At 47.0% G+C, this 12,385-nt stretch overlaps 1 protein-coding gene and 1 long non-coding RNA gene across 3 annotated transcripts in view; one reads left to right on the top strand and one right to left on the bottom strand.

Moving 5' to 3' along the window:
• The first annotated feature begins 1,818 nt into the window (after window positions 1-1,818).
• LOC308584264 lies at window positions 1,819-5,737 on the top strand. The gene is made up of 2 exons (XR_014006719.1): window positions 1,819-3,325; window positions 4,320-5,737. It is a non-coding gene; the product is annotated as an uncharacterized lncRNA (long non-coding RNA).
• Window positions 5,738-8,308: 2,571 nt separating this feature from the next.
• The window catches only part of FAM167A (family with sequence similarity 167 member A), a 29,341-nt gene continuing 25,264 nt past the window's right edge, over window positions 8,309-12,385 (bottom strand). For both annotated transcript variants that reach the window (XM_081188845.1, XM_081188844.1), the window contains one exon: window positions 8,309-9,926. In XM_081188845.1, coding sequence (XP_081044971.1) covers window positions 9,663-9,926 — 264 coding nt within the window. In that variant the 3' untranslated portion in view covers window positions 8,309-9,662. The remainder of the gene's footprint in view (window positions 9,927-12,385) is intronic.

The raw sequence follows: 12,385 nt of genomic DNA, 5'->3' as shown, positions 1-12,385 counted from the left end.
AGGCAGAATCCGTGATCAACGAATAGAGACGGTGGAAGAAGAGTGGAGAAAATTTAAAAGCTATCTTAAGGACTACTATAAACTTAATGAATGTTAAAGTGTTCTGGTTTCCAGAAACAAAGGGATACAGTGACATAAGGTCAGAATATAGAGAGGACTAAGATGACAGAGGTGGAGAGTAACAGTTGGGAGTTGCTATAAAAATATGGACATTGGGATGCAGAAAGGGGGGGTTAGGGGAAGTCTGAGAAAAGAGGTTTATGAAAATAGGGGATGAAACTATACGTGTATGTTTGTTTTTCTTTAAGTGTTTGTTTGTTGTTTAAAATTTTGTAAAACCAATAAAAATTTTATTAAAAAAAAAAAAGGAAAGGTTGGGGGGCTGCTGGATCCAAGTTTCTGGGAATCACAGGTGGGCACTCAGGTCCTGTTGGAGGGCTTCCCATTGACACATCGGGTTGGCAGCTGTGAGAACACAATTCTGGGCTAGATGGACCTTTGGCCTGACCCAGGAGTGTTTTTCTTTTGTGCTCATGATGTGCTCTTCATCAATGCTGAAAGCATCTAGGAGAGGGTTTCCCAAACTTGGGTCTCCAGCTGTTTTTGGGACTACAGTTCCCATCATCCCTGACCACTGGTCCTGCTAACTATGGATGGTGGGAGTTGTAGTCTAAAAACAACTGGGAACACAAGCTTAGGAAACCCTGACCAAGGAGAGGAATCACTGGAAAATCCCACTCCGTATCAGGTCCTCTCGCTAGTCTTGTTCTGCAGCTTCTCCACCAGATCTAGCAGAATGGGACCTCCTGCAACAAAACGTTTCAGCGTGACACTGCCTCTCCACTGTCGGAGGTGGAGTTCTTTATTTATTGGTTCATTCACATACTGTATTAACAGGCTCCTAAGCGGTTTGCAAGTACCAAAGCCAGTTACACAAACATTAAGATGTATAAACCTGCATGATTTAAACACTCAACAAACTGATCCTATTAAAGCATCCATAATTAAAAACAGGCAATTAATGCAGTAATTAAAACAGGGGAGTCGTGGCAAGAGATAAGCACTTCTAGATGCTGGGAATCACAGTTGGGGAGAAGCGATGTTATATTCTTGCAGGATTGTGGGTAAGTGGAAACATGATGCTGAACTAGATGGGGGTTTTGCCTGATCCCACACTGCTGCTCTTATATTCCTCCTTAACACTCAATTCTATTCTCTCCTGTTTTCCCGGCTGCTCCCCTCCACACACACACACACACAGTCAGGCAATCTGTGACTGCTGGGCCTGCTCATCATTTGAAGTCCCCCCTCTCCATTTCCCCCCCAGAGACTTATTCAGCATTTGCAGTTTTGTGTCTCTTGAATCTGCTGAGAGCTCCCTCTTGTGCATGGCAGCTGCCATTTCAGCGACTTATTCAGTGACATTCATTTGTGCAAATCAGAAATCAAGGAAAAGACGGTTCTGATCCAGCCTCCTTCCTGAGATGCTAGTCTGCTATAAGTGGGGATTTTTTTTTAGAGAGGGGCATTCCATCATTTGCACTCCCACCTGACTTCTGAAGTGATACAGCCCTCACATAATAATAATAAGCTGGAGGAGACTCTTGAGAGTCCCATGGACTGCAAGAAGATCAAACCTCTCCATTCTTAAGGAAATCAGCCCTGAGTGCTCACTGGAAGGACAGATCCTGAAGCTGAGGCTCCAATACTTTGGCCACCTCATGAGAAGAGAAGACTCCCTGGAAAAGACCCTGATGTTGGGAAAGATGGAGGGACAGTGTTCTCGAAGCTGCCAGCATGAGTTTGACCAAGCTGTGGGGGGCTGTGGAGGACAGGGGTGCCTGGCGTGCTCTGGTCCATGGGGTCACGAAGAGTAGGACACGACTAAACGACTAAAACAAATAATAATTATAATAATTATAATAAATTTTATTTATATCCCGCCCTCCCCAGCCAGAGCCAGGCTCAGGGCAGCTAACACCAGTAAAAATTACAGTAAAAACATAATGGATGGTGGGAGATACCAATTTAAAATACAAGTTAAAATGCAATTTAAAATGCAGCCTCATTTTAAAAGTAGCCCATAGATCACATAAAGGGAGGGAAACATAAGGGTCAGACTGAGTCCAAACCAAAGGCCAGGCGGAACAGCTCTGTCTTACAGGCCTGCGGAAAGAAATCAGATCCCACAGGGCCCTGGTCTCATGAGACAGAACGTTTCACCAGGCTGGAGCCAGTGTTGAAAAGGCCCTGGCCCTGGTTGAGGCTGATCTGACTTCCTTAGGGCCCGGGACCTCTAGAATGTTGCTATTTATGGACCTTAAGGTTTTCAGCGAAAACCAAGCTTGAGGCACCGAAGCCAAAGTAAAAATTGTTTCTGGCTAACACCTTGTTATGTAGCCTAAGCCAATTAAACAGCTTTTTTGCAAAGCTCTTAATAAGCCGTAATCTCTTTAACTCCACCATCTGAAAGCCTTCTGATCATCCACCCACTCACTCGAACTTGGTGCTGCCTGAAATATAATATTCTGCCGGCACACCCGCCTCTGTCCATCATTCGTCAAGGGCGAGATGCCAGGGATATGACTTGCCCTAGCCTGCTCACCTGGAGCCTCATCGGGAATGGAGAGGTCTTTTTTAATTGGTGGCTCACTTTATTTTAAATAGTCACATTCTGCCTCTCCAGCTCTTGCGATAACTCACGGCAATCAATTACAACAAAAGTACATTGTGGGAACAATTTTATACGCACTTAGCCAGGAGAGCGTCCCACAATGAGCAAAAGAACATAGGGAACATTGCGTGGATCGGGCCGGTGACACGTCCAGTCTTTTTCTCACAGTAATAACCAAACAGATGCCCACCAGAAGCTCACAACCAAGACCTGAGCACAAATACGCTCTTCTCTTTTAAATCCTCTTTTAAAGCTATCCAAGTTGCTGGTCAACACTACCCTGGGACTTCTGTGCAGGCTTGTTGGTGGCTGTGGCGATCACACAGGGTCCCTGGATGTTTCACCGTCTATTGATCCCTGTGGTCACTTTATTTCTCGCTGCCACCGCCCAGGCCCTACCTGGGACAATACTGAGTCCAGTCAGGGTTAAATTGGAACATAAACTTTTGTTTATTTATGGCAGTTTAACAAGCATGTGGTTTCATAAACGGTATCGGTCAATTACAATCATGGGGTGCCTATCCAGACCTATAACTTCCACTACCTGCTGTCACTCACTAAACCACATCTCTGATATTTACTTGTCTGCCTAGCTCATAACTGTTCCTGACTCAGCTTATTTCTCTACACTAACTCAACCTAGGGACGCGGGTGGCACTGTGGGTTAAACCACAGAGCCTAGGACTTGCCAATCAGAAGGTCAGGGGTTCGAATCCCCACGACAGGGTGAGCTCCCGTTGCTCAGTCCCTGCTCCTGCCAACCTAGCAGTTCAAAAGCACGTCAAAGTGCAAGTAGATAAATAGGTACCACTCTGGCGGGAAGGTAAACAGCGTTTCCATGCGCTGCTCTGGTTTCGCCAGAAGCGGCTTAGTCATGCTGGCCACATGACCGAAGCCGTACGCCACCTCCCTCGGCCAATAAAGTGAGATGAGCGCCGCAACCCCAAAGTCGGCCACGGCTGGACCTAACGGTCAAGGGTCCCTTTACCTTTACTGACTGAGCTATCCCTTGTCATGTGAGTGGCTATGTTTTGGTTTGCATACTGTTTTGAAACTTGTGATTTAGACAGGTTCACTTTCAAACAACCATCTTGGCCGCCTCTTAGTGCAGACCCTGTCTGAGCTTCCATGCTCTCTGATCACCATGAACCACCATTGGCAGGGCTGGCAGCAACCGCAGCAGATATGTTCTATGCTTATGAAAGTATTTTATTCTTTTGTCAATTGTGCTATTTTAAATGTGTGTTTTAAATTTGACTTCCTTTAGTTGTGTTTCATTTCAAAATCTTTAAGGTAATATCTTAAGGTAAAGGTAAAGGGACCCCTGACCATTAGGTGCAGTCATGACCGACTCTGGGGTTGCGGCGCTCATCTCACTTTATTGGCCGAGGGAGCCGACGTACAGTTTCTGGGTCATGTGGCCAACATGACTAAGCCGCTTCTGGCGAAACCAGAGCAGCGCATGGAAACGCCGTTTACCTTCCCGCCAGAGTGGTACCTATTTATCTACTTGCACTTTGACGTGCTTTTGAACTGCTAGGCTGGCAGGAGCAGGAACCGAGCAACGGGAGCTCACCCCGTCGCAGGGATTCAAACCGCCGACCTTCTGATCGGCAAGTCCTAGGCTCAGTGGTTTAACCCACAGCGCCATCTGTGTCCCTTAAGGTAATATCTTAGTTCCTTGTTAATTATGCTGCTTTGAAGATATACTTTACATTTGAATTTCTTCAGGAATGTTTTATTCTCCTTCCTTGGAGGTTTTAAAGCAGAGGTTGGATGGTCACCTGTTATGGGTACTTTAGTTGAGATTCCTGCATTGCAAGGGGGTTAGACTAGATGACTCCAGGGTCCCTTCCAACTCTGCAATTCTATAATTCTATTGTGGGTTGTTTTATTTGATGTTTGAATGTGTTGTAAACTACTTTGAAATTGTTTCCCTTAAAAATATAATATGGTATAGAAATTGTCATCATCAATCAGAATTTCTTCTCCAGTCAGAGCAATCGCTCTTCAGGAAAGCACCCTTTGAAACATGTCAGTTGTCTTAAAGAACCGTGTTCTCTTCCAGGAGCCAATTATCTCCTTCCAAGGCATGGTGTACTGAACATCGCTCCCAGCTGCACTCCTGATCCTCAAAGCGAGCCATCAGAAAACGTGAACCTCTTGAAACTGGGCCAGAAGATAATTTGCAAGGTAGGAGGGAAGAACGGAGGCTGCCTGAGCTGGCCAGTCCAAACTCCCAAAGACGTAGGCGTAATCGTTGTGCAACGGCTTTCCATTGATGTGGCCACGTATGAAATGAAAGATGGGCCAGGCTGTTGGTGGGACAACCACTCCAGGCAGAGATTGCGTGCCCCTCCGCTGGTCCATTAGAGATAATAAATAATAATAATAATAATAATAATAATAATAATAATAATAATAATAATAATAATATATTTGTACCCCGCCCATCTGGCTGGGTTATCCCAGCCACTCTGGGCGGCTTCCAACAAAGTTTAAAAAATACATCAAAATGTCGTACATTAAAAACTTCCCTGAACCTTCAGATGTTTTCAAAATGTCAGGTAGTTGTTTATTTCCTTGTAATCTGATGGAAGGGCGTTTCACAGGGCGGGTGCCACTACTGAGAAGGCCCTCTGCCTGGTTCCCTGTAGATTTGCTTCTGGCAGTGAGGGAACCGCTAGAAGGCCCTCGGAACTGGACCTCAGTGTCCGGGCAGAATGATGGGGAAAACCCAGCCAGATGGGCAGGGTATAAATAATATATCATCATCATTGAAGTTTGGTGGGAGGAAGCAAATCTGGTGAAGGGCATAGGATAAAGAAGATCCCCACCTATCCTCTTTCAGGTCCATATAGGAAAGTAAAAAAGCAAATCGAAATGCAAAAGGGTGGGAATGACCTCTCTATGCTTCATACCATTAAGGTGTATATAGCCCAAGATTGAAACAATTTCATTTGTGCATTGTTTATTGAGTTTCCACTGCAGTTTCCTCCCTTGCCTCCAATGAAACACAAAAAAAAGAGAAGACTCAAATTCCTGATTCCAATGGGAAATGATTTTTTTTTTTTCCAGAATCCCACACATATCTCAAACAGACGCAAAGCAGTCTCCATGTTTCTGGTGCATTTTGTGCAAAACCAAGGACCTACCCACATGGAAATTTATTCTTAGCAAAGGAATTTGACACGGGTTTCCAAATTTGCAAAGTTCCTGGAAATTCAAACGCTGGTTTTTGTGCAAGCAAGCGTATCATTGCAATGTATCCCAGACTGCAACAGCTCTATAAAGACTTACCTGACTGTAAGTCCCGTTGAACTGAATCGGGATTAGCTCTGAGCTAACATGTACAATGGCAGGAGCCAAATCTCTGGGGTGTTTCACTTTTGGGGCTGCCCAAGAAAGGTACAGTTGGTCAAGATCATCCAGGGATGTAAAATTGTTGGAGATAGTGGGATGCAGAGATGATTTGGAGTATTAGGGGGTGGGGTTAATTATGATGGGGAGGCCTGGATGAAAAGGGACTACGTAGGTGGTTTAAGTCAGGGGTAAAGAACCTGTAGTTCTTTGGGTGTTGCTGGACAGCTCTCAACTTCTCTGTGGTGCCCAGCTGGGCCCCTTCTCCAATTTTGCACCCCTAAAACTAGTACAATCCAAATTTCTAAGATCAGCCCTTCATGTCCCAAAATGTGAGACTAGTGACAGGCTTCACAAAAGTGGAGTAAACAAACAAACCCCTGTGTTGCAAAATATGAGTCAGCAATATCAAAAGCAACACGATGGCCAGAAACAATTACAATGTGAAAAACTTTATGGAAGAATTCAAAACATCAAAAGTAACAAACTGAAGTCTCTGAAAGTCTCTGAAAGTCCTTAAATGAATCACGGTGCCAGACTTTACCCGGTGGAGAGCAAGCTGTGAAGCTTTGTATAATCAGCAAATGTCCAATTCTGATGTCCAACTTTGAACTCTACTGAACAGTGTTTTCAGATAACAACTACTGTTTCGTTGAATTCTTCATCAGCCAATTAGTTCAACACTCATAAGTAGAAAGATATGTAATTTCTTCATTAACCAAACTTTTTTTGAATAGATATAATATACATGAGAATGAAAAATACTCTGGAACTGTGCTCATGCGATTGTGTTAGTTTTGATGTTTTGAATTATTCCATAAAGTTTTTCACAAAAGTGGAGGCTAGAGTGTGGGTGACCACCCTCAACTATTGGCTCAGACTACCTTTATTTCCGCCTTGGCCTTGCCCCACTAACTGTGAATGATGATTTTCAATCCACGTGGAAACAGGCAGTGGCAACTAAAATCTCGTCCCTGGGCTTCTCTCCAGGTATTTTACTCAGCATGTGATACAATCAGGCCAAAGTACCCATTAAACAATGTGTAGCAGACACAGAGTGCCAGGTGGCTGTTAGAATTCCTGCTCCATGATTGCAGTTATGGGATTGTTGTCTTTCACATGATGATATATGTTTTGACTCCACAAAGAGGGAAGGGACGGAGACAGGATGTTTGTGTTACTGTGTTCCGTGAAGTGGGACTATTGTTCTTTGTTCATTTTCTCTTTGCTGTCTGATGCTAGAGAGAGAGGGAGCCATGTTGCAGTGCTCCGTGTGTGTTTTTATGTAAATAAAGTAGATTAGCCAAAATGCTGAGTTGCTGAGGTCTGTTACGCAAAGCTGCGAAGACTCTGCGGATCTCTAAATGTGCCGGTGTTGGTTGGCATCGGTTGCTGTGATGTTTGGGCTGAAGAAAGCTTATGAAGCTCCCGAACGATCGACCAGGAGGGAGAGAACATGCCAGTCAGGCATGTGTCTCTGCCAGGGTCCTACTCGAGTGTAGGCTGAACTCCTAACAGTGGCTTTAGCCCAGGGACGCGGACTTCTAAAAAATATTGGGGGGGGGGCCCGGGAAAGCTCATGAATAATAAATAAGCTCATGAATATGCAAATAAAGTGGCTCCGGCCCTAAATAGGGCAAGCCACGCCCCCCCCAGCCAGCCGATTGGCTGGCTGGGAGGTGTGGCCAGTCGGGATTCCCCTGTTCTCGCGGGGGCTGAAACCGCCAGGAGGAAGGAAATTCCCCCCGGCAGTGCCTTGGCAGTGGCGGTGGTGCTGCGAAGCAGCGAGGCAGGAGCCCCCGCCCCCGGGGATTCCCTAATCTCGCGGGGGACAGCCAGGGCTCTCCGATTAGGGCGCGCGGCTGGCTGGCTGGCTGGCGAGGGAGCAGGTGGGGAGGAGGCGGGGGACGGCGGCGGCGCTCTGCTGGAAGGGCGCCCGAGATTATTGGGGGGGCTGAGCCCCCCCAAAAAAATTTTTGAGGGGGCTCGAGCCCCCTCAGGCCCCATGGAGTCGGCGCCTATGCTTTAGCCAGGACCCCAACTTTTATTGCCAATGAATCCACCAGGTACTCTGGACAGCTCTTATCATCCCGACTATTTGCCACTTCTCACTGTTTCCCACAGGAACGTCCTAGGAGGCTGCCTTACTCTGACTGAGACCATCTAGCTCAATATTGTGTACACTGACTGGCATCTGTTCTCCCCTCAGATAAAGGATAAGTGCAGGGTGTCAGGGATTAGTTTCGGAGGGAACAAATGAAGAACAAGGTGACCGAAGTGTATAGAATTCTATATAAATGAGAGCAGCACTTTTCTCTCTTACATAGGATCTCCCTATGAAAATGATGGAAGGGACAGGAACAGGACAACAGAGTTACTTCTTCACTTGCGGCAATGCGGATGCCGATAAGGTCACAGGTGGTGTGGAATTCCACAAAGGCAGATTAATTGGGCAATGCATGAAGGACCACTCCCTTATCTTGGTCCCAGTGACCATTCAACTTCAACTGGAAGTCCATGCCATGCCACATCTCTCCACACTAGGGTTACCAGATTTTTTTCAAAGAATCCGGGGACACTTTTTTTAAAAAAAGAGGGAAAAAAGTTATTTTTTAAAAAAATTTAGAAGTAATATCTTTTCTTATGTGGTCTCCTCTGTCAGGCGGCCTTCCTCTGGGCCCTGACCTGCTCTCCTGGAGCACTAGCCGCTGTGGAGTAGGCTCAGGTCGGGCCTGGGCTCGGCCACGTGTCCTTGCCCTCCCGGTGCTCTCCTACCTCTCATCCTCAGCTGTGCCGCAATGTTGGGGCTCCCCTCTTTTCTCCTTCCTCTTTATCTCTCTTCCTTCTCACTGCGTTAGCTCCAGGGTTTTCCTAGCCCTGGAGCACTGCTGGGCAGTCGGCTGGGTGGCTGGGTGCTCTCGCTCCCGGCTTGATTTGGGTCATGGGGAGGAGCAGCGGTTACCCCAGTTGATGCAGAGGGCATCCCCAGTTGCCCCTCAGCAGTGGCAGCGGCAGTCTCAGCAGCCTGGAGCCAGCCTAGTAGTGCAGTTGGCTCTGGCTAGCTTCAGGAGCTGCCCGCTGCCGTGGCATTCGCCATTTTGCCTCGCCAGAAGTCCCCATTTGATGTGTCTTCTGCCGTTGAACCAATCACGCAACATTCATTCCCTACTAATAAATCTACAACACTTAAAATATAAATCTGGGGACATTAAATGAAATCCAGGGACGGATTTTGTCGGGGGACAGATTTGTAAATCCGGGGACTGTCCCCGGGAAACGGGGACATCTGGTAACCATACTTCACACCCTTATTCCATCCACGGGGAAAGGAGACTGTTTCTGAAGGAAAGTATTGGGTTAGGGTAGCCTCTCTGCCTCCCCTTGAGGAAGCTGGTTGTTTGTATTCTCCATCTTTCCTGCAAAGCACTCTGGGAACATGATCGTGACTGTCGCCACCTCCCAGCCATACTGGAAGAGCCCTTGCCAGATCTGCTCCGCCTTCCCTCTTTGTCCTCCGACCTCACCTGCCTTCCCCTGCCGAGCAAGAGGACAAGCAAGCTTCTCCTCTGCGTCGGCAAGGTCACCCTCCGCGCCCGCTTCTGCCCCTCTGCCCTCCCATCCCCTCCCTCTAGCAAAGCGAGAACCGGCGGGAGTTGATGTTCATCTTTGTCACGCCAATGAGCTTGAGCGGGGTGGAGAGGCTGAAGGAGGACGTCAAGGGGAAGTCGCACAGGAGGTCAGAGAGCTCGTCCCGCTCCTCCAGCTCGTAGGTGGCATCGTTGAGCATCCGCCGGTGGAGGTGGCAGGTCTGCTCGATTTTGAGCTTGTTGATGTCGCTGCGCAGGCGCATCAGCTGCCGGGCCAGCTGCTGGTCCTGGAGACGCATTTCCATCTGGAACACAAAAGGAAGGCAGGGATAGTTTCATAGTCAAGGGGCATGAGGGATTAAAGCAGACCCTCCAAGTGTCCCTACTTTCCAGGGACAGCCCCTGGACGGCTTCTGATTTGATCCCTGAATGTCCCACTTTTCCTTATAGGTAAAGGTAAAAGGACCCCTGACCATTAGGTCCAGTCGTGGCCGACTCTGGGGTTGCGGTGCTCATCTTGCTTTATTGGCCGAGGGAGCCGGCGTACAGCTTCCGGGTCATGTGGCCAGCATGACTAAGCCGCTTCTGGCGAACCAGAGCAGTGCACGGAAACACCGTTTACCTTCCCACCAGAGCGGTACCTATTTATCTACTTGCACTTTGACGTACTTTCGAACTGCTAGGTTGGCAGGAGCAGGGACCGAGCAACGGGAGCTCAGCCTGTCGCAGGGATTCGAACTGCCGACCTAGTGATCGGCAAGTCCCAGGCTCTGTCGTTTAACCCACAGCACCACCCCTGTCCCTCACTTTTCCTTAGGACATTCCTATTTTCATCAGAGAAATGTTAGAGGGTATGGAATATGATTTGATCCTAGAATGTCCCACTTTTCCTTAGGAAATGTCCCTATTTTCATCAGAGAAATGTTGGAGGGTATGGAATATGATTTGATCCTAGAATGTCCCACTTTTCCTTAGGAAAAAGTCCCAGTTTTCATCAGAGAAATGTTGGAGGGTAAGATTAAAGTGGCAGCTTTAACCAGGAAAGGGGGAAGGGAGCAAATTTGTTTATTGGATTTTTATTCTGCCCTCCTCCCCCCCCCCCCCAAGGAAACCCAGGTGCCAAACAGAGGCACAATTTAAAAACGAAGCAGAACAAAACATTCTGAAAATAATTACGGTTAAAAGCTTTTTAACATTCCATTTGAATTGTAGTCACCCACTCTGGGGCCTTAGGGTGAAAGGTAGGCAAGAATATTTATTTATTGCACACTCTTCTTCCTTAAGGTCCCGGGGTGATTTGCAACATCAAAGCACAATGTTAAGAACAGTTTGAAGCAACTTGCAATCACAAGAATAAGCTGCGTCCTAAAAACGTACACCTCAAGCGTCAAAAGCCAGGGTAAAGAGGTATTTCTTCAGCCTTCTCCGGAAGCTGTATAATGAAGGCACCAGGTGCACCTCTGTAGCGAAGGAGGTCCACAATTTAAAAGCCGCCACAGAGAAGGCTCTCTCCTGGACCACCACCACCCTTGCCTCTGAGGGCAGAGGAACTACAGTCATACCTTGGTTGTTAAACACCTTGGTACTTGTATGTTTCGGCTCCTGAACAATCATGTTCTAGTTTTTGAAAATTTTTGGGAAGTCGAATGTCCGATGCAGCTTCCGGGACTTCCAATTGGCTGCAGGAAGCTCCTGCAGGAAGCTCCTGCAGCCAAACAGAAGCCACGCTTTGGTTTCTGGACATTTTGGAAGTCGAATGGAGTTCCGGAATGGATTCCGTTCAACTTCCGAGGTACGACAGTGTTGAGAAGGACACCTCTGCTGATTGCAGCACCCGAGAGGGGATGTAAAGGAGGAGACCGTATTTTGGGTATTTGGGGTGCGAGTCATTTAGGGCCTTAAATAGTGACATGAGCACCTTGAATTGGAATCAGAAACACACTCTCAACCAGTGCAGCTATTTCAAAACTGGTCTTCCGAGATCTAGAATGGAAGCCTAGCCAGTAATCTGGCCGCTGCATTTTCGACAAGCTGAAGTTTCCGATTCACCTATAAGAGTTATTGTTATTTATTAATTTCATAGAATTGACACGTGGCTTGATTGCAAAACACACACACACACAAACACCCTCTTCAAAGCGGTTTATGAATTGGGAAAACAATAAAATCAAGAAACATTTACAACCATGCTTTAACACATACGAAAGTTAAAATACTAAAATGGAATTGCATCGACTTTCTAAGCATCTGTGTATTCTTCTCTAAACAGGAATGTTTTTTGCAGGTCCTGATTCAAAATGTGGTGTAGTGGTTAAGAGTGGTAGACTCGTAATCTGGGGAACCGGGTTCACGTCCCCGCTCCTCCACATGCAGCTGCTGGGTGACCTTGGGCTAGTCACACTTCTCTGAAGTCTCTCAGCCCCGCTCACCTCACAGAGTGTTTGTTGTGGGGCAGGAAGGGAAAGGAGAATGTTGGCCACTTTGAGACTCCTTAGGGTAGTGATAAAGCGGGATATCAAATCCAAGCTCCTCCTCCTCCTCCTTCAACTTCATCTTCTCTGATTATGAGGGCATCTAGATCTTATGGAAAAAGTAGTTCTTGACTAGATGGCCCCAATTCTTGTGCCTCTATAGTCTTACAACCTTATTTCCATCTGCAATGGGACTCTGCCGGTGTTTTGTTGAGAAGGGGAAATGAGGATCAGTTCTTCAGCAGCTCCAGACCAACAGTTTCCAAACTTTCCCAGGGAGATAAAGCTTCCCG

This window comes from Podarcis bocagei (assembly GCF_964188305.1).
Source record: "Podarcis bocagei genome assembly, chromosome: 3".
NCBI classification, from domain to species: Eukaryota; Metazoa; Chordata; class Lepidosauria; order Squamata; family Lacertidae; genus Podarcis; species Podarcis bocagei.
Note: the sequence above shows the minus strand (reverse complement) of the source record. Positions and strands in the feature narration are given on the sequence as shown.